The 23,577-nt window shown below is 39.4% G+C and overlaps 1 protein-coding gene across 1 annotated transcript in view; it reads right to left on the bottom strand.

Moving 5' to 3' along the window:
• LOC126236161 (general transcription and DNA repair factor IIH helicase subunit XPD) overlaps positions 1-23,577 on the bottom strand; it is a 37,827-nt gene that overhangs the window by 8,551 nt on the left and 5,699 nt on the right. The window contains exons 5-11 of the mRNA XM_049945247.1: positions 20,448-20,571; positions 16,442-16,538; positions 16,073-16,206; positions 12,673-12,841; positions 10,991-11,179; positions 10,733-10,904; positions 2,270-2,548 (exon numbers count right to left, since the gene is read on the bottom strand). Of these exons, the coding sequence (XP_049801204.1) occupies positions 2,270-2,548; positions 10,733-10,904; positions 10,991-11,179; positions 12,673-12,841; positions 16,073-16,206; positions 16,442-16,538; positions 20,448-20,571 (1,164 nt within the window). The remainder of the gene's footprint in view (positions 1-2,269; positions 2,549-10,732; positions 10,905-10,990; positions 11,180-12,672; positions 12,842-16,072; positions 16,207-16,441; positions 16,539-20,447; positions 20,572-23,577) is intronic.

Genomic DNA, 23,577 nt, shown 5'->3' on the forward strand with positions numbered 1-23,577 from the left:
GTACAACAAACAGTCATATCAGTACATGAGCAGGAGTCAGTAAGAACGGTACAATGTTTCAAATTTTTGGGTTTACATATTGATGAAAACTTTAACTGGAAGAAGTATATTACTTAGCTTCTCAAAAAATTAATTTCAGCTACTTTTGCTCTTTGAATAATTGCTAATCTTGGAAACAAATGTATCAACCTTCTGATATATTTTGCTTATTTCCACTCAGTAATGTCATACAGAATAATTTTCCGGGTAACTCATCACTGAGAAAGAATGTACCGATTCTATAAAAGCGACCAGTAGGAACAATATGTGGTGTTCAACTACAGATATCATGCAGGCACCTCTTCAAGGAGATAGGCATTTAAATGCCCTGCCACAATACATACATTCGCTAATGAAATTCGTCATAAATAATCCATCACAATTTGAGATGAACAGTTTTGTGCATACCTACAACACTAGAGTGAAACAGAGAGAGGTTCTACATGCAGCAACAAAACTTTTTGATCATTTTTCTAATAAACACTAAATGTTTGGAAGTGAAGCAAGTTTTACGTCCAACTTAAAATCATTCATCTTGGACAAATCCTTCTAATCCATTGACAAATTTATACATAAAAACTGGTAGCCAGTATTCGATAAAAGAATCTATGAACACAGAATCAGTGGAACACACAACTAACAAACTGTTGTGCCACTGGGTGGTCAACTTTGTTCTTGTACAAAGTTTGGCAGTGGCCACTCGTGGTGTTTGACAGCTGGTGGTTGTCATACTGACATAAAAAGCTGTGAAGTGATTGCAGCAGAGTTGGTTCATGACATGGCTGTTTTCACAGGTGGCTCTACGTCTTATGGGATAGGATGAGCGTGGACTGCAGTACAAAGTGTGAGGGGGGGAATGGAGTGGGCTTGTCTTGCATCTGGGCCTTCCACAGGGATGTGATACTTGTGGCAAGAGACTGGTAGTGGCATAGGGATGGACCAAAATGTTATGTTAGTTGGGTGTGTATGTGATAGAATACCACTTCAGCTTGGGTAAGATGTCCCTCTATCATGTATCTCTGTGCCAGGAAATAAGGGACATCCTGCTCAAGATCCTACCCAGCCCTCATAAAGAGATATTACATCAACCAGCCAACCTACCGAACATCTTGGTCCATCCCTATGTCACTCCCAATCCCAATTCATCGCCACAAGGATCATATATCTGTGAAAGACCCTGGTGTAAGACCTGTTCAACCCACAAACCCAGCACTTCCTACTCCAGTCCTGTCACAGACTTATCCTAGCCCATTACAGACAGGGTCACCTGAGAAAGCATCCATGTCGTATACCAACTATACTGCAATCACTTCACTTCACAGATTTTTATGTTGGTATGACAACTACCAGCTGTCCTCCCGAATAAATAGCCACTGCCAAACTGTGGCCAAGAACAAAGTCAACCACCCAGTGGCACAAATGTAGTTGAGCACAACACAATTTAGTTCAATGGCTGCTTCACAAGCGAGGCCATCTGGAGTCTTACCTCCATCACTAGCTATTCTGAGCTATGCCAAAGGGAGTTATTCTTGCAACACATCCTTTGCTCATGCAGCCATCCTGGCTTCAATCTCTTTAACCCGCTGTCCCCACATTCTCTACCCTTCCTCTGTCCTGTCAATCCCCTCCCAATCCATGTCACCTTCCTCATGCACTGCTGTCCACTGGCTCCGCAACCCGTGCCTAGCCTATGCACTTGCCACCCCCACTATGCCGCATTCCTAACCAACAAACCTGCTGCTAGTTACCGACCTCCAACCCCCCCTCCTGTCTCCCACTTCTCCCTCCCCTATTCACTCCACCAAACACAACACAATCCCAAGCCTCCCCACCCCACCCTAGTCCATACACCAAATGCAATTCTGTTACTGTGTGACCCATTGATACAATGTGGGAGACTTTATTTCAAAAGCTAATAAGTTTTCTTTCTCATTTGTATGCACCTGTCGGAGATTCAACGCTTCGATGAGTGGTCTCCTTTACACCTAAAGTAAATATATAAAAACAAAAGTCAATAAATTGCATATCTAAAGATACACATCACATTACTCGTACAAAATAAGAGTCTACCCTTCAGATGTGCACCAGCATAGCTGCATTTTCCAAAGAAAAAATGTCACTTCTTGGAAAAAAAATAACAATAAAAACTGAGTTACACACAGAACACTAGGGCAAATAGGGACATTAATATTAGCAGCAAATATGCATACAGGTATATTAATTTACAAACCTTAATGTAGTTCAGAAGCGCTAAGCTTGTTTCTGCAGCATCCTGTGTCTCTATAAATAGCAGTTTATGTCTCTGAATATTATCTACAACTCCTTGATCATACCAGCTAGCTACAACTGATTCGAGGTACAGGTAAGATGTGAAGAAACAGACAACTCCATCAGGGACATTGGATGCAACTTCCACCAGAAGTTGACTATAGTTACGAACTACTGCAACATCTTCACGTGTCTCAAATCGTGATGAGATTGCTACCTGGTCATTGCCTTTTGACACTATCTGAAAAAATAAAATATATTGTCTGTAGTAGCATATTTTTTGAGTCACATTTTTTTTACATCATACTTTGGTTTTTGAAAGAGAAACTGAAAGAGTAACACTGCATGAAAGTTTTATAAAGAAAAGAATCTCTAAAATGAACTACAGGGATCAACAGGAGATGACAGAAAGAGCACTTTCACTATTTCTGCAAAAACTTCGGTCTCCTCCAGTAACTTAAGCTGGCCCCTCGTGTTCAAGGATACTACACTTTTTACAACAAAATTTCTTAATGATACATCCTCTCCAACAAACACACACACACACACACACACACACACACACACACACACACACATGGCCACAGACTCTGTCCTCAGCAACCAGAGACTGTGGTCATGTATTTGTGTGAGTTGCACAAGAGAATGATAGATAGAGAGAGATAGATAGGTAGAGGGAGAGAGATAGATAGGTAGAGAGAGAGAGAGAGAGAGAATTTTAATGACTCAGCATCTCTTCTATATGGTGAGTAGCAATCTATCCCTTTCATAAGTCTGTCATTATTCCGTCACAGATTTTCCATTGTTTGACCAGGTATACACTCGCACACACACACATATCCATCCGCACATATACAGACACAAGCAGTCATTTGTAAAGGCCTTTACAAATGTCTGCTTGTGTGTGTGTGTGTGTGTGTGTGTGTGTGTGTGTGGCGCGCGTATACCTGTCCTTTTTTCCCCCCTTAGGTAAGTCTTTCCGCTCCCGGGATTGGAATGACTCCTTCCCCTTTCCCTTAAAACCCACATCCTTTCGTCTTTCCCTCTCCTTCCCTCTTTCCTGACGAAGCAACCGTTGGTTGCGAAAGCTTGAATTTTGTGTGTATGTTTGTGTTTGTTTATATATATACAGGGTGTTACAAAAAGGTACGGCCAAGCTTTCAGGAAACATTCCTCACACACAAATAAAGAAAATATGTTATGTGGACATGTGTCCGGAAACGCTTAATTTCCATGTTAGAGCTTATTTTAGTTTCGTCCACCTACGCCCAATGGAGCATGTTATCATGATTTCATACGGGATACTCTACCTGTGCTGCTAGAACATGTGCCTTTACAAGTACGACACAACATATGGTTCATGCACGATGGAGCTCCTGCACATTTCAGTTGAAGTGTTCGTACGCTTCTCAACAACAATTTCGGTGACCAATGGATTGGTAGAGGTGGACCAATTCAATGGCCTCCTCGTTCTCCTGACCTCAACCCTCTTGACTTTCATTTATGGGGGCATTTGAAAGCTATTGTCTACGCAACCCCGGTACCAGATGTAGAGACTCTTTGTGCTCGTATTGCGGACGGCTGTGATACAATACGCCATTCTCCAGGGCTGCATCAGCGCATCAGGGATTCCATGCGACGGAGGGTGGATGCATGTATCCTCGCTAACGGAGGACATTTTGACCATTTCCTGTAACAAAGTGTTTGAAGTCACGCTAGTATGTTCTGTTGCTGTGTGTTTCCATTCCATGATTAATGTGATTTGAAGAGTAATAAAATGAGCTCTAAGATGGAAAGTAAGCGTTTCCAGACACATGTCCACATAACATATTTTCTTTCTTTGTGCGTGAGGAATGTTTCCTGAAAGTTTGGCCATACCTTTTTGTAACACCCTATATATATATATATCGGGGCGGTTAGTAGACCCGCAACCGAGCGCCTCCCCAGGTGGCGGATAGGGGAATGCCTCCTAGATATAGGTGGTACCGAGGAAATGAAATACTCGGGGCGGACCAAAACTACTAGTAGCGTCTGTTCCCACAGTGGGCGGCTACAAAAGGCGTCTGCTCCACATGTCAGTGGCGGCCTCAACCAACCTCCTGATCTGGAAAGTCAGGTTGTAGTCGGCAGCATGCCATACATCCAACTACTAAACATCATGATGGTACAACGAGAAAAATCTCACTACCCCGGGCCCCAGTCAATAGACTGGGATCGTCGTGAGCATCGGATTCCGGGGGCTCACGGACATCATGAGAAGAATCGGAGCTTCTCAAACTCCCTCAAGACCAAACGCAAACACTACATCGGCACACTCAACGCGAACACACTGATGAAGACAGGAAAGATGAAACAACTGACAGACACTCTCGAAAAATTTCAAATCAAAATATGTGCACTGCAAGAAACACGATTCACAGACGAAGACCATTTCAACACGGAGAATTTCAGAATATACAAAGGAAAACCATCGAGACAACTGAAAAACCTAAGGCTTTTTGGCACAGGATTTACAGTACACAGGTCCATCACGGACAGCATAATCGACTTTTCGTCACCAAACGAAAGAATCAGCACCATCACAGTGAAATCAGCCAATAAATCCTACACAATAATCAACGCACATGCACCGACTAATGACTACAACAGGAAAAATCCGGACGAAATTGATGACTTCTGGACGACAATGGAAGAAACTATCAGAAAAATTCCTGCACATAGAGTCAAAATAATACTGGGAGACTTCAACGCCAAACTCGGAAAAGAAAATATATACAGACATATCACAGGAAAACATACTCCACACAAGGACACCAACAAAAACGGAAAACATCTGATAGACTTTTGCAAAAGCCACGACCTCGCCATTATGTCAACAAAATTCAAGAAACCAACACGAAAACTTACCACATGGAAATTCCCCAGCGGAAAGCAAGAACTACAAATCGACCACGTAATAGTGCAGAAAGACTCACAGAAAGAAATTTTGAACATAGACACCCGTAAAGGCTACTTCGATTCAGACCACCACCTACTACAGATCAGGATTCGCCTTTTGCCCAAGAAAAAGCTCCAGAAGAACAAAATTGTTAGACCAGATCCAGAATACGTTACTTTAAATCAGACACAAATATTACACAAAATTAAAATGGAGAAAACGACAGACTGGACACAACTTTCACGAAGAATCCGAGAGGCCATGAAACTAGCACAAGCACCACGAACACGGAAACACCGTTGGTGGAACCACACATGTGACCAAGCTATTGACCAACGAATCAGTGCATGGAAAAAATTTAGTTGCCATAAATCCCAAGAGAATTGGATGAAATTCTTGAAAACACAGAAGCAATCAAGCAAAATCATTCGCAGTGAAAAACGACAGTATGACAAACGGCGACTGACACGAGATCGAATCGGACTTCATGAAGAACAATACAAGAAACTTCTACAGAACGTTCCGAGAAAATATGACTGGATATCAACCACCCAACTTGTGCTTCAGAAGACCGGATGGAACCCTAGAAACCAATACCAAAAACAATTGTGACATTCTGGCAAAGTACTTTGAAAAACTGCTCAACACGGACCCCCCCATGAAAGAAATGATGACAGAAACGAGCACATACAATCCAGATAGTGAACCTCCAACTCTAGAAGAAGTTAAAGAAATAATAAAGTCACTCAAGAATCGTAGAGCACCAGGAGAAGATGGCATCATCGCGGAAATCTGGAAGTTACAAGACCCAGAACTCACCAAAGACATCCACTGGATCTTGGAAGACATCTGGAAGACCATCAAAATTCCTGACGACTGGAAAACTGCCCTGATACACCCACTACACAAAAAAGGTGACAAGACTAACCCGAACCACTACAGAGGAATATCCCTACTACCGGTCACATACAAGATCCTCTCTAAAGCTTTACTGAACAGACTAGAATGCCAAACCGACCACTTGATTGGAGAATACCAAGCAGGCTTCCGTAAAGGGCGGTCTTGTACGGAACAAATTTGGAACCTGAAAATGATTTTACAACACAAACAGAACCTGATCATTACCTTTGTTGACTTCAAAAAGGCGTACGACTCTATCGACCGGAAAACTCTCTTCAAAATTCTATCAGAATACAAAGTAGACAACAAAACACGGGCTATCATAGAGCAAACTTTAACCAACACGACCTCCAAAGTAAAGTTCTGTGGGGAACTATCAGAGCCCTTTGAAATTCGCACAGGTGTCCGACAAGGTGATGGCCTCTCACCTCTCCTTTTCAATCTCGTGTTAGATAAGGTCATAAAAGAATGGGAAACATCACAACAGGGGATAACCTTAGGAAACCTACAGATTAAATGCCTGGCTTTTGCAGACGATTTGGCGATTGTCACGAAAGGTATAAAGGAAACAAAAGACGCTATTGAAAAACTGCACGAAATCGCTGCCAAAACTGGACTACAGATCTCTTACGAAAAGACACAGTTTATGAGCACAAAGAAACTCTCATCTCTGAACACAAAGTATGGCACGATTTACAAAACGGCAAACTTCAAATACCTCGGTGAAACACTACAAATGAGTGGACATAACAGAGACTCAAACGAAGAAAGAAAGACTAAACTGGACAAGGCATACAAAGTAGTGTGGAATCATTACAACAAGAAGTCTAGCTCACAAAACGCCAAATTACGCCATTACGACACGGTGGTGCTCCCCGAGGCACTATATGCAGCAGAGACCACACTAATCCTAGGGCATACACGTATCAGACAATTAGAAAAAGTAGAACGGAAAATACTTAGGAAAATATTTGGCGCAACTAACAACAATGGAATATGGATCAAGAAACCTACAGAGGAACTGTACAAACATACGGAGACAATCACAGAAAAGATTAGAAAACGCAGACTACAATTCTATGGACACCTATACAGAATGCCATCACACAGGCTGACCAAACAGATCTTTGACTGGGTAACCACTAGAAACAAAAAATGGGTGGCAGAGGTAGAAAACGACCTGAACCAGCTCAACATAACAGCAGACATAATAAACGACAGAATAAAGTTCAGAAACATCATTAAGAAAAGTAAACTACATGAGATACAATGCGACAAACGAACAGGCATAAAATGGACCGAAGAACGCAAGCAAGATCACAGCCAGAAGATGAAAGAAATATGGGCAACCAAAAAGGCAATCAAGATGAAGCCGAAGACACAAAGCCGACAAGAAGCATGGACAGAGGACCGGAAGCAGAAACACAGCGAGCGAATGAGGGAAGTTTGGGCAGCAAGGAAGGCAGCAAAAGGAACTGGCCATGTAGTTTAGTCCAAATGCGCTCTTTAAGGGCAAAACACCAATAATAAAGACACCTCACGCACACACAACTGCAATCACCCACAGCTCCGATCGTTGGTGGTAGTGGTCATGTGTGTGTGAGGTGTGCTTGCTTGTGTGAATGTGTGTGTGTGTTTTCTTTGCTGAAGAAGGCTTTGGCCAGAAGCTATAGTGTGTCACAGTGTTTTTGTTGTGCCTGTCTGAAACTCTCTGGCTCATCATTGTGGTGAGTAGCAATCTATCCTATTCCTAATATTGTTTTTAATAACTGTATACATTTTAAGAAAGCTGTACAACACAAAGATGTACTAAAGACTATTGTGTTGATAAAATATAAAATGTCTGGAAATACATATGAGGGGAAAGTAAATAGCCTTAGCTTATTTCTCATAAAAAGGATTAGGTTGTTAAATACAAGGTGTGCAGAATGGACTCCCTTGTTTCAATAATCACTGAAGAGTGTGCAGGTGAAGTAGCGCAAAGGGAGTAGTGGCGGTAGGTGGGGGAAACAACACCATTTTCAGTAGTCACCATGCCATGATCTGGTGAACATCAGGGCTTTGTCGTAGAAACATTCTTTAAAAACAATGATAGCATGGTGACGACACAGAGGGCTTTCCATAAGCAGTTTGCCTTGACTTGTCATGACAGGGTTCCTGATTCTACAACCATTAAGAAATGGATTACTAGTGTTAGGGTGATAGGATGTGCACTTCTTGGAAAACCAGCTAACCGACCAAAAAAAGTGAGGACACCTGAAAACATCTTGGCAGAGAGAGCGTCCATTGAACAGTCTTGGCCACACTCTGTGCTGAAACATGCTGTTACTCTTGGAATGTTGTCCAGAACAGTAAGGCAAATATTACACTCTGACCTTCACTTTCACCCCTACAAGTTGATGGTTATTCAGGAACTTAGTCCAGAAAACTGGGTGAAATATACAGATGCTTGCAATGCAGTCTCAGCCTCTGTGCAATCTAACCCTATTTTGTAGTCTAGCGATGAAGTGCATTGTCACTTATCCAAACAAAGAGCAAAATTTTCATTACTGGGAAACTGAAAGCCCTCGTGAACTTCACCAAAGACCTCTGCACAACACCAAAGTGACAGTTTGGTACGCTGTGTCCTCCATGAGCTTTATTGGGCCTTACTTTTTTGGATCTCGAGGTGCAACTGTTACTTGAACTCTGTGCGTCATTGTGAGTTGCTGGAGAAATTTTACTCTGCAAAATGGACGAGTATGGTGAGGACTATGGCACAGAAGCATTTTGGTTTCAACAGGATGATGCCATGGCTCATACTGCCCATCATTCATGCCAAATTCTGCAAGAACGGTCTGATCTCCTTACAAGGGGATGTTCCATGGCCTCCTTGCTTCCCAGATTTGGGCCCCTGTGATTTTTTCTTTGGGGATACCTCAAAGCAGAGGTTTACAAAGCTCGACCAAGGACCATGGACACTCTTAAGATGGCAATTACAGATGTCATAACACAAGATATGGTGAGAACAGTTTTTAAAAACTTTTTTGAACGACTCAGTATGTGCATCGCTCACCAAAGTCATCACCTGATGATATGATTTCCAAAACCTAATAAAAATAAAATTGCACTGAATGCAGTGTTCTTTTCCAATTCACCCATCAAATCAGGAAGTCCATTCTGCCCCGCTTTGTACAAGAAAGGGATCCATGAAGTTGTTAGGCAATGCTGCTGTGTGGGTGATTACATATGGCACAGCTGTTGGCTTATCCATATTACCACTATTCAGGGTTTAAGGTAGCAGCATTGAAAGATCACTGGTTGTGTACTTAAGCTGGTAATAGCAGTTTGAGCAGCATGTTCCAGTGGCAAACATGAGGATCTAAACTACTTCCAGAAAATGCTTTGCAATGGAAGTCATCCCGTATATGATACAGGAATTTCTCCCCACTGATTCCAAATGTGAGCTGTGCTTATAAGGCTGATGGATGTAATTAGTTTGCTTTCAGTTACAGCCAGCTGTGTTCAAAAGGATGAGCTGGTACATCTGAACATTGCTGTTCAATGCACATAATTTTAATATGAACAGAAGGTAAAATGTTTCATAAAGTAAGCCTGACCATGCATAAAAATTAAAATATATTAGATGACAGGATGGCAGAGGGAATGTTTTATTATCTGTTAACCGTATTTGTGATTTGATAATGCTTCCGTCCATGAGAAAAGATAGCGCTCAGTCAGTGTGTACTGGAAACGGAGGCACTAGAGACAACATAACCTTGAAACAAACACAATTCATCAATTGTATTGTTTTTATTTCTGTAGGTCTGAAGGTCTGAAATGTACTTGGATATAGAATTGCTGAAGTTCCTATTCCATTTACCTGGAATATTTTCATTTACCCTTTGATACACGATTTACTTACTTCCGTTATATTTTTTAATCACATCAAATACCTTTCCCTTTCCCACCTTCTTTCCTTACTTCTCAGTGAAAGAATCATTCCAAAATCTTGATGTTCATAATTCTTTCACTTTTTTGTTAATTACAGCTAGGTGTGACAGACTTTAGATGGCATGTCAACATCTGGAATCCTTTTTATCTAATGGATGTCAAACAATCTGTCTGTTATCATTTTTGGCTTAATTTGCTGGCCAAGTGGGTGTCAGACTACAAACCCAAACATTCGATGTTCAATCCACACACAGTGCTAGAATTTTCTTCTGTCATTTGCCACCTCTGGCAATGATTTGAATCTTGTGGGGAATGTCAGGGGCCCCACAGCCTAGAGTCAGCATTAAACAGTAGTTCCCCCTTCAAGTGACTGACTAAGTTTACTTGTGGGAGGTAGGCTACGGTGTAGCACTTCGAGACTCATGCCTAATAAAGGACTATAGCATTCCAATCAACATGCAGGTTGAGCACAAATACACTTTTTATTCTGTAAATAGTTTTTGCCAAGTAACTGAAGTGACCACTGAAATACAGGGTAAGCAGTTATACTGTCCTTACCTGACAAGTTAGAGTCATACACCTATATGACATGATGATGATACATGGAAACATTACACCAGTGCATTTTTATGGTGTACAAAATTAATTACTCACCATTGGCAGAAGACAAGGTCTCGCTAATGTCATAGTAAATGAACTCATGATAACAGGGTGAAAATCCAGTATCTTCGGATACATGTCCAGAGGAGATAGTGTACCCGAAGTAATTACCACAGACTGAAAGCGGTCAAATACTGGCTTAACAGCAATTGATGAATCCAGACAACTACAAGAAAATAAGTTTCAAGGTTTGAGTCTACATAACATAAAATGTAAATAACAAACAATTTTAAGGAAATTTGTTACACCAACCTGAAATGAAGTATGGGATTTGATACTGTTGGAGTTTTATCATCAAATGGCTCCACAATAATAGTAAAGCCTTTCGTGTATGTTGCTACAAGTGTTGCTAAATGGGTAATAAGAACCAGTGGGGAAAAGTCTGTCAGATCAGATATCTCCAGAGTCTTTAACAATGAAGTCAGACGTTCATGGCAAAACCTGAGCCAAAACAACAGAGAAACACATCACTATTAACAAAATTACTTGCGGTAGTCATACAGAAAGTAAAATATATTGGGCTTTGGAAAAAAAAAAGAGTCTCTTCACCACACTGCACCCATTTTATCTTGAACAGCACTTATGCAATTTATGCTTGTCTATGGAATGGACTGGTGTGGTGTGGTGTGGTGTAGGTAGCAGTAGTGGTAGGATTTAATGAACACAACATCATGGTCAATTGTCCCCTTACACAGAAATGAATAATGTTAAAAACAGTAACAATTAAAATTTTCCACTAAAATAAATATAAAACACACAAACACTCAAATACTTATGCTAATGATAAAATGTGTACTAAGTTATTAACACTTTTAATAAAATAAGGGACTAGAGAAAAACTAAAATATCTCAGAAAAAATGTGTGTGTGGCTGACCACAAATCAAAAATGGACAGAGTAGCCATTCTGAAACCCAATTAAATCTTGAACCTAACTGCTTAGGCTACAGTCAACAAAATATACAAAATTATAAAACACCTAACAAACACACCTTGTTCTAAACTATAACAGAAGCCATGTGCCTTGTTAATATACCAGCCAGAATATGAAATGCACTCCATTAAAATGTGTGTACTGATACAGATACACCACAGATACTACAAATGATAAGTGTCCTCCTGTGGAGTAGCTGGCAATACCAGAGAAGGACAACTCCTGTATCAAGTCCAGTCTCTGTGACCGGAAGGAGGAAAGTCATCACTGAACCACTGCTTTCAACATCAGGAACTTCTTCCTCACCTCTAGTATTGACACACCCTATTATCGTATACATCAGATCACACTAACAATACTTTTCTCTACCACCATCCCTCCTCCTAGTCATTCTTTGTAACACTTCACTTCAGAAATAAGTGGAAAAATGCAATCCTATAGAAAGAAATTCTGAGAAATAATGCCATCTGCATGCCATGCATTTGTCTAAAACAAAGAAAATCAATTGGGTTCCTAATGAGGTACTGTAATTTAGTTCGCACATAAAAAAAATTCAAAATATCTACTCAGTCACTTCTATGGTCAAACTACTATAAAAGATGTCAAATACACAAATTTCTTGAATACTGCAGTAGGTGAAATCAGGGAATGGTTGTGGCAATGAAGAATACAGCACATGGCTTGGATACAAAGTGATTAAAAAAAGACGGGTGTGGGACAGGAACAAAGATTGGGACATAATTTTAGAGACATGGAACATGCTCTGATAGAAAAGGGGTGTGGCAGAGCATTGACCATGTTATTTTCAAAAAAACGTTCCAACATTCACCTTAAGCATGTGTTATGCATTAACAGAGTACAACTACAGAATTCTCCCACATGATATTGCAATTAGAAGATAAATTAGAATGACTACAAAAGATACAGGGGGTACATATAAATACAGACATTATGAAACACATCTTGAAGATCTACTCATTTTTAATATATGCTCATATTAACCTCAGTGGTTTCCTTTCAATGCAGACCTTCTGTGCAACATCCTTGAGGAAACCAGCTGGCGATTCCTGAACCACATGCTGGACTCTAAGACGAGTTTTCAGGTACTCCACAAATCGCTTTAGAAAGGCAACAAAGTGCTCAGCATTTCGAATGTTTCCCGGCACTACCTCTGTAAAGATATTTATTATTCTCAATTAGACAGTTTATCACTTTAATGTTTTTCTGAGAAACACAAATGAATCAGAGTTTCTGGGCAATGCTCTTTAACCCCTTAATGCTGAGTGTCATGAATTCACATCATACCAATGCTGTGCTAATAACTGGAAGGTTAACTGTTTTTAAATGCCAGTGGCAGTAGATGCTGACTCTTCATGAAGCTACCAGTGCTTATGACAAGGGCTGCATTCTCCTGAGTGTTTCGAGTATCTCCAAAGCACCATGATGGTTTATTTTTATCTTTCACCTAGAAATTTATTCAGGCATTAAGGGTTAATTCTAGATATTATAACACATGCTTGTTACAATTCAGGTTTTCCTTTGTGACATACACAACACTGCAAAAACAGAAGAGTAATACTTTAAGCATCACATACAAACTGTCATTAACTTTGTGATGTCTCCATACAGTAATAACTAATAATAAACAAGATAAAAACTACAGCTGACAAACACACAAAATAGGAGGCAGAATTCATATAATATGGGACTACATCAGTAAAGATAAACTATCTCTTTTTACCATTCCGTTTATACACATTGAAACAAGGGTAGTATGCTTGTCAATAGACACTTAATTATCTGTTCTCAATGCACAGTACCAATGGGTATAGCGTATCTGTCTAGTTGGAGGCAGCCAATGTAAAGATGGTACTTGGTAGTCATGAATAGTTGTTAACCACATATCTTTATGGCATGGACATATGAACTAATCACATTTTGTGAACATTAACATTAACAGCCATTCCTTCACATTCTGCTTCTGCTGCGTAAGACATTTTTGTCATTGAATATCTTAAAAATGTATTAATACACAGCAAATTAACATCTGACTCCAGCATCTTGGGCCGGAATGTAGAAATTAAGAGTTGCTGATCTGAGAAGTATATAATGAAATGAACTGAAAACAATGCTACATTTAAAATTGAAGATTTTATCACTGAACTTTTCCAATTCATACTTAATATGGCAATGATTCATGGAAATGTTTTCCATACAAAAGTTATATGATGAATGTGAAAAATATTCTGATTAGTCAAGGCAAATTATGGTACACACTGATGAGCCAAAATATTATGAGCACTGTCCATGTTCAAATGTCACCCATGGCACTGTGGGCACATGATGTGGTAAGGAAAGTACTGTATATAAGCAGAGCAGAGAGAAATGTTATATCATTCTAATGACGCTACAGGTCGCAAATGGGGAAAGTCTCTAACAAGTAATTTTGAGAAAGGGCAGACTGTTTTGGCCTGATATATGAGAATGAGCATGTGAAAAATCAGCGAAGCTGGTCTACTGTTTACATGTTTCTGCTGTGATCATCTATGGAGACTGGTTGAAGACACAATTAGGCAACAAGATGCTGGACGTTCACACCTCACGACAGAATGTGGACATCAGAGGCTTTCCACTGTGTAAAGCAGAACAGACAGAGATCTGTAGCTTATCAGCTAACAGAGTGCTACGCTAGGGCAGGCACAAGTGTTTCGAAGCACACAGTTCAGCATCCATTATTGAACATGAGGTTCTGCAGGTAAAAACATCTCTATATTCCCATCAACAGTTCCACTTGTAGTGAGTATGGGACTGTCGAGACTGGAAATGTATTGCTCAATAAGATGAATGACTATTTTTGTTACACTAAGTCATATGTAGTATACAGATACACCATTATCTGGACAAACTGTTATTCAAAACATGCACCACTCCATGGATGCAGACTTATGGATGCAGTATTGTGCTAGGAGGCACATTCGCCTGTTGTTCTATGGGACCTGTTGTTGTAACGTAGTAATCAAAAGCATAAGGACAGCTGTGGACTAAGTGAGCATTATTGTGGACCACCTGCATCCAGTCATGCCTGATGTCTTCCCCAACAATGTTTGTATGTTCCAGCATGATAACTGTCCTTGCCACAGGGTCTGAACCCAAGAGAACATATGTGGGAGAGTACTCATCATGTCCACACACCACAGGCTTGTAATTTACAGGAATAGAATGACTTGTGTGTAAATGTCTGGTACCACATAGATCTGGAAACATATGAAAGACTTGTTGAATTCATGCCACACACTGTGTACCAAAGGTGAACTAACAAACTATTACACACGCAGTCATAATGTTTTGGCTCATCAGTGTGTCCATCTAACAATACAAAGTCTTCAATTCAAAATTATTTACTACTAGGTCACACGGTTTGATAAGCAATACTTTCACAGAAAAAAATAATGCTCAGCAGAAATTTTCCGCCAAACGAATGATTCTGGTGATGTTTAATTTCACTGGATGTGTGAGAAATGGCATCAACCAAAATTCAAAACTGGGCTATTTAAAACTCCCATTTTTATAGTGTCAGGACTGTTTATGTATTATAATGAACATGAGCTTCTGGATGAGCAAAATTTTCTGTTCTGACTGTTCATTGAGCTGCAATGATAGGACAAAATTAAGTAACTTGAATACATGATCATATAGGAAAAACTTGAGCATGGCTTTCTGCACACTTTTACACACAATCAATGACAACACTGATCCTCTCAAAAAGTTAAGTGAATTCTGCAACAACACAGTTTCAATTTTTTCAAGTTAACTCAGTTAAACCAGTAGAGATCCTCTATATTTTCCAGTCTCCAACGGAATCGCATTTCCAAATAAACCAGTATTATTCTTCTAAGTAATATGACAAAAAACAACTACAGCATATTCAAATAAATGATTTGCAAACACTGTTTAGCAATGAAACCATACACCTATTGAGTAAACAATATGTCTGCCAGCAACAAACATGTCTTAATGTCATGACTTTTTCGATCACTCTGTATTACTCATTTTTCTCACTTTTGGAATACCACAACAAGTTCTGGTTATTATGCAGTTTCGATAGCTCCAAGAGAATCATCAAAATCTCATAAAAGACCTAAACTTTTTTGTACTATGTAACTAACATAATTCTATTTATGCCATTCTCTACTGACTGATGTTCATAACACCTGTCTACGCTGCTGCTGCTGCTGCTGCGCTAAAGTCAATTTGTGCAATGCTGTTCTGTCCTACATAGAATGTCTGCAGACAAAGATTACACAGTTGCAATATTTAGAGTTGTTTCTACCAGACAACTGCACAAAACTAACAGTACATTTCAACTCATGACATTCTAATTTTCATATTCTCAATATCTCACCATGGAGAACTTCATCTGGTAAAACAGGATTAGCAAGGACAATATCCGTCTCACGGGCAAGATTAGCATCCCGCAATCCTTCAACCAATCTCTGGTACTCTTCCTTCAGTTTTTGAGCATCATCTTCCTTCATTCTGGAAAACAGTAACGTACATCAATATGACTCCTCATTTATAAGAAATAGGAATACTTTATTTCACAGCTGATTTTGTTACAGTATTTGCTAAATACAACTTAAATTATTAAAATCCAGATGTTACCATGCCTACATCTGCGCCTGGCTCGAGTCTCATAATCAGTCGCAGAACTGGTTTAAATTTATTTCTGCTTGAAAAGTTCTGCATCAAGTAATAAGAATGTTGATCTTACTCAGCAATAGTACGTTCCAGCAGCTGGATGTTGGCAGTACTCCTGTCTACAATTCTCCTTGTTATCTTCACACTCATTGAGTCAATACAAACATTATCTGAAAATGGAACAACATGACAACTAGCACTGCCCCCTCATTTTACTGTGCAGTTTATTTACATTGTATTTTATTTTTGCAATATTTAATTTAATGTTATTAATGAACACACATCATTGCCAAATGTACAGTGTATGGACACACTGAAATTTCAAACACTACTTTATTACTTTTAAAAGTACACAAAATAAATATTGGAATAATAGAAATAGTGCAGTACTCTTCAGTGCTTTATAGACATACATAAGCAGCAATGAATTTAGTATCAAAATAATTTTTTCCATTTCTAAAAGGGACATAAACCAGGATTTTAGGTAAAGTGTGTACTGTAATTATTCATGGAATAGTTAGCAGCCACAAAACATTCATCACTTTTTTTATTATTATTTATGAATTTGGCCTGCTATGGAGTGCATACAACTTAAGACTTATGGTGTTTCTTTTTCTTCCATTCTTCCCAGTACTACTACATTTTCTCACCAACTGCTCGTCTCTACTCATCTGTTCACACTCTCTTGGGTCGAGGTTTCGGCTGATCTTCTTCATAGTTTGCTTTTTCTATCAGTAGCCTGAAGTGATTCCTGTCACTTATTATTTCTTCTGTAACACCTATTTTGTTGGCATCTTTCTTGACTGCTTCTATCCATCCTACAGTTTTTTTTTTTCAGCTTACTAATGTAATTAAAAATTTTCTTTATAATCCGTGTTTCTTCCATTCTTTTTAAATGTCCATAAAATTTTAGCCGTCTCTTCCTCATTGTATCTGTGATCTTTTCTGTATTTTTGTATAAGTCTTCATTTCTCCTTTTAATCCACCTGTTTTCCTTGTTTTTCTCAGGACCTAGAATTTTTCTTAGATATTTTTCTCTCTCTTTTTTCTAGTTCTCTTAATTCGCCTTTCTTATTCAGCGTTAGGCACTCTGATCCATATGTTGCTTGTGTCATAATAACTGAATTATAATGTCTAATCTTTGCTTTTATGGATATTGCTTTCTTATTGTAGTAGTTTTGCGTTAATTTATAAGCAAATACTAACTTTTTTATTCTTTCTTTATTTCTTGCATTATCCAGTCCATTGGCTTGGTTGGATCCACTCCCCAAGGTATTTGAATCTATCAACACTTTTAATTTTTCCACACTTTGTTTTCATAAACTTTTCTGTATTATGTTTTTGTTCTATATACTCGGTTTTTTCATAGGATATTTTTAGCCCAGTCTTTTCAGCAATCTCGTGTAACAGATCAAGCATAACTGTTGTGTCTGTTCAGTTTTCAGTTATCAATGCCATATCATCTGCAAAGGCTAAGCATTTCACTTCAAATTTTTTCTTTCCTTGGCCCATGCTTATACACTTTGTGACTCTGTTGTTTAATGTGCTTTCCCATGTTTTTACTATTTTATCTAAAACCAAGTTATCACTATTTTATATACAAAGAAAACTAGGCAATAACCAACATCAGTTTAAAAGGAAACAGAAGTCACCAAACAGGTCTAAAAGCATCCAGGGGAGGTTAGCTTGGGAGGAACCTAAAGAGTGTTAGAATTGTGTGTGTGTGTGGGGGGGGGGGGGGGGAGCCGAAAGCTAATTTGTCACTATAATTGGTACTGGAAACAAGGTTATACAAATATCGCCATGGCACACAAGACCTTGTGGTTGAACAGCATTGTTTTTGTAAAAAAAAAAAAAAAAGCTGCACAACAGTTGCCAAATTCTACAGATTAAATCTGCGCTAGCAACCAGATATACACAGTCCGCCAACACGAAGTCATACAAATAACTGAAGTTTGAGTCTTAGTGCTGAGATTTTTTTGTAGGGTTTTACTGTTTTCCAAGTCATGTGTTACTAGCCCAACATAATACACTCTATAAGTGTTTGTTCTCCTATTCAATATGTTCCAGTTAAAGGATTGAAACAAGGCTTTTATTTACCTCCCAACATTGTTCAAAACATATCTACAAATCACCTTGCAGAACTAGGAAAATAAATGCTGTAGAATGTGAATTCAGCAATGAGATCATTGTTTGTATATCCTTTTATTCCGAGATGAGCAGCTGGTTGTTGAAACTGAAGAAGATATCTCCTACGTGGTGAGAAAATTAATATAAGAGTACTGCAAATGAGGACTGAAGTTGAACAGAAGATAGAATACTTCAACATGAGAACACAATCAGTTGATCTTGAAATATCAGATAATGTAAACATCATTAACTGCAAAAGTTATAAATACCTTAAGAGTATAGTTAATAAAGATGGAGCACTTGAGGATGACTTGGGAAGCAGACTGAACTCAGGAAGGACAGCAATATCAAAATAGAACTTGCTCTTATGGTCCACAAAATTTGGATTAAAAATGAATTTTAATATATATAAAGCCATTATTGAGCCAATTAGTATTTGATTTCTGTTGAGTGTTTATAAATGTTGGTTTACAAAAGGGTGTTTTAATTAATAAAATTCAGTATTTGAGAAAGGACATGTTATCATTTAGCAGTTTTCCTTAGATTTCACAATAACAGAAGGACACAAGAATGAGTTTGATGCAAAGGAGCTATTACTTATTATGCTAAATTAATTAAATATAACTTCATCTTCAGCGTATGCGAATAATAAAGTTCAGTGCGAAACTAGGGGGAGGTTACAACTGGTCAGTTATGGGGAAGAACCACAAGAAGACTGAAGCTGTAGAAATGGACTTTCAAAGACGAGCATCAAGGAGCTCCTGTTTGGAACATAGAACAAAATGAAGACGTAAGGGAAATAACACACAAGAAAGATACCGTAAGGGATGACAAACAATGCAAAAAACTTTTTTGGTTTGGCCACTTAATGGGGGTGGGACAGTAAAGAATATCCAAAACTGTATTTAAATATAGACTGACAAACAGAAGGATAAGAATGATTTAAACTGACGCAGTGGATGGAAGGGAGTATGACCAACATAAATCTGACCATTGAAGATACACAAAATAGGTTATTACGGAGATTGAGATGTGGGATGCTAAGGAGCCATTGGACCCCTGCCAACATACATATTATGCAAAATACAGGCAGTAATGAATATGAAAATGAGCACATTTGAATACTATAAAGTAGTGCAATCTTTATGAAACATCTCAGCATTTCTGGGAGTGACTATGAAACAAGAACAGAATGGACAGGAAATGATATCCAGTACCCTTCAAAACCAATCATCCCAACAGTGATAGTATTCCATGCCAGCAGTATCCTACGAATACTCTAAGCACACACTGAGACTGAATGTTGGAATGCTAATTACTATGCTACATCACAGAAAAAGAACACAGCCAAAACGATTGGTGGCAGCCTACCCAAGAGCTGGAAAAAGTAAGAGAAATGTAACATCTTAATGAAATTTTGTCCAACTCTGCATTATACCTAGCAAACAGAGGGGAGGGCTGATAATGAAGTGTGGTCTTTATCAGACTAAACCAGAGAAAAGTCACTGCTTCATAAATCGCTTTAGCATGCTGTTGCTACTGACAATATGCCACTACTAACCCTGGGAGACTGACCAGCATACTGATTAGAGCTGAGTGAAGAGGGCCCCTGGTGCACCCAATTATTCTTAAACTATGCAGCTTCCCACCACCACTGAGTCCTCACTGCTGAATTTTGACACTTATTTTTCCTTGAGATGAGAGATGAATTTCCTACTCAACAGCCCTAATGTAATATCTTCTGTGAAATCACTCAGATTTTCTCTTAAACGAACAATGGTATACAAAGTCAATGATTCAGTAGGTACTATGAGACATTACGGTCATTTGTTCTTATGGTGGCTAAAATGTGTGCACTGGCAAAAGTACTGAAAATTGTTACTGTTTCAAAAGCTATGCAAAAATCTGAGGCCATTTTGCCCCAGAAAAGGGATTCAAAGTTATCTTACCAATGTTGTGTGCTTCATCAAACACTACAACAGATGACTTGCTAAGTTCCTTGGACACAACTTCAGCAATTTTAGGATCTAGGAGATAGTGGTAACTGTAAACAACAATGTTGGCATGTGTAATCTGAAACAAATTATAAAAACAGAAACGATTAGGTGTGCAAAGATCACAACTTTACAAAACTGACTGACAAATCATAAACTACAAAACCATTACAGTAATTAAATTAAAATAGGTAAAGAGTTCATAGCAAGCAAGCACAAAAAACAGGAACAATATAGTGAGTGTAAACACATTTTAGCCTCGAGCTTACTTAACAGAACCTTTCTACATTTAGTATTTGAAAAAAAAAAAAAAAAAAAAGAGACAAAGACGTGATACAGATAACAAAATAATAGCTGATTTCATTATGCTTCTGCCAATTTCTGCCCCATCTGCTGCACTGTGGCACTGTGTGTGTGTGTGTGTGTGTGTGTGTGTGTTGGGGCTTATGGGCACTCAATGTCGAGGTCATCAGCACCCTGACACACATTAAAAGGAAGGAATGTGGACAGACTTAGCAAAATCGAAGCACACATGCAAAGAAAGCAGGAAAAGAAGGAAAATGCTACATAAGAAAGTAAAACATAAGGAAAGCAAAAATATAGCAGCAAGAACGCCACAGGAAATTGTCATTGGCTGGCCACTTACATAAAATATGGGCGAGCTTGTCACACAGTGAGCAAATTAAGACCCTCTCCCTAAAAACTTTGTAAAAACATTTGACAAGGCACAGAACTTTAAAACTTTAACCACATTCGTTCGAGTGTTTCCTAAAAGAGACGGTAGGTCTGCTGGCAAGTCAGCCGCAGCCCGCTGGGCTGAAAATAAAACGCTATCCAATAAAACGTGGCGCACAGTGACCTGGACGCTACAAGCACCACACATTGGAGGGTCCTCTCGCCAGAGCAGGAAGCCTTGCGTCATAGGACTGTGGCCTATCTGAAGCCAAGTGAGGAGAACCTCGTCCCGTCGACGGGGCTGGAAGGAAGTACACCACACACGCGTTGTGGGCTTGACTAAACGGAGCTTATTGTCAGTCATTTCCAGCCAATCATCCTCCCACCAACACGACTCTTGAGCTCAACAGCGAGGCGAGTGCGTGCAGGGGGATAGTACACTGAAATACTTGTGGATCGAGACACGCCTCCTTGGCTGCGAGATCTGCCCTTTCATTCCCAGTAATGCCGTCGTGACCCGGAGCCCAGTAGAAAGCCACCACCTTCCACAGTCGTTGTAGTTGGAGGAGGGCATCCTGGATGGTCCGGACTATTTGATCTGCTGGATACAAACATTACAATGAGTGAAGGGCACTTAGTGAATCAGAACAGACAAGGAATTTAGGACAGGAAGAATGTCTCATCTGCTCCAGAGCCCGCAAGATTGCAGACAATTCTGCATCAAAGACAGTAAACGTTTGAGGCAGTCGAACCTTGAGGACACGATCCGGAAAAACAACAGAGCAACCAACGGAATCCCCCTGTTTCGACCCATCCGTAGCTGCTGCATGGAGCAACACCAATATTTAACTTATTTTCCCATGTGATGCCAGCAGTAGGCTTCTTGTGAATCTTGAAATCTTCCCAACAACTGAATACTCGATGATGTTTCAGGTACGGAACTGATCACAGTTTTCTACCACACAGGATACTTCATCTCAGTACTTGCTGGACATGTTGAAGGGAGCTATCGAAGAATATCATCAGCTACCCAACAGAATAATTTATTTGAGCATTTTAAACGATACATGGATGCATCGTGATCATAATTGCGACACTGACCACACTGCCAGCAAGCAGTACCCTCAATGGTGGAAATGTGAAACAGGATATCTGGTGTGTTGTCACTCACTGTGGCCCTTGGCATACTCTTATCTTTTCTAAGAGAAAATCATGAAACTATGGGTTTCCATAAATTGTTAGCTTACTGTCCTTGTTAATATGGGTTTCCACAATGCTTATCTCCACAGATTCTTTAATAATGTAATCCCAAAATAAATTGGCAGTAGTTAAACTTGTTTCACCATATTTCATTGCATGCTTGGTGGATATACATGTTCTGCTATGACAGACTTCAGACTTCCTAAGTAGCGAAAGGTGAGTGCAGCGTTGCTGTTCTGTGCAACGTTCTTCCAGGACATGTGTATATAAGCCATACCACATTGGCATGGCATACTCCTGCCTTCCTCAATAATAAATCATATTTTATTGTTCCAAGAAGATCTGCAATCTTAAGTGGACAGAAAAACACTTAACCTTGAAATTTCTAGAGTATCCTGCCTACTTTGAATGATATGTTGTCAACTAGCGAAAGAAAAGTTGCTGATTTTGCCAACTTACTGTACTACTTGTCCAGTGCTGATATTTTTTTGCTTTAACTGATAATACTTTATTGATTTGCTATGTCAAGCACACATTTTCCTTAAGCACTGATCTAAGACAGACAAGCTCCATAGACAAACTTTTAATTAGAAACTATGTGTGCCCTTGGTGCAAGTCTTAAGCACACTCATGGTGTGAATATGCAAATTTAAATCCACGTTAGTGAGCTTGCACTAAAATGAATGACGCAAAGAGCCATCGTTCTTCCACATAACCAGATAATCCAAGATTGGCAGAAAATCTTCTTTTGATGTTACCATGGTAAACTGGATCTTCTTATGAATGGAGTTTGATGGCAGAAAAATCCATTACTTTGTCCTCACCATGGGACCACACTATGAAAGTGTGATGGAACCCGATTATTTCATTGATTTGCTCACAGCGAAGATAACAGGGAACGTCAAGATCCATGGCAATCAAAAACCCAGTGGACACCTGAATTTCACATTTCCCTCACTGAGAGTACTGCCTGCTAGGAGTATGTTCGGTCTCGCAATAAAATTATGATCATGGTGCATGCACACAACACAGACAGCCCACTAATAAACTGTGTGCTGAGGGCAATCGACGTCAGTCTCTGACAGCTGATCTGCAGGTGCCTAGCAGGTGCCCAGCTGAAAAATTATGTGATGGTAGAGAATGATGGCCGGCTTCACTCCCAAAACATCATTGAGTCAGTTCACGCCACCATCTATGTGGCCAAGAATGG

The sequence above is a fragment of the Schistocerca nitens genome, chromosome 2 (genome assembly GCF_023898315.1).
Source record: "Schistocerca nitens isolate TAMUIC-IGC-003100 chromosome 2, iqSchNite1.1, whole genome shotgun sequence".
Lineage (NCBI taxonomy): Eukaryota > Metazoa > Arthropoda > Insecta > Orthoptera > Acrididae > Schistocerca > Schistocerca nitens.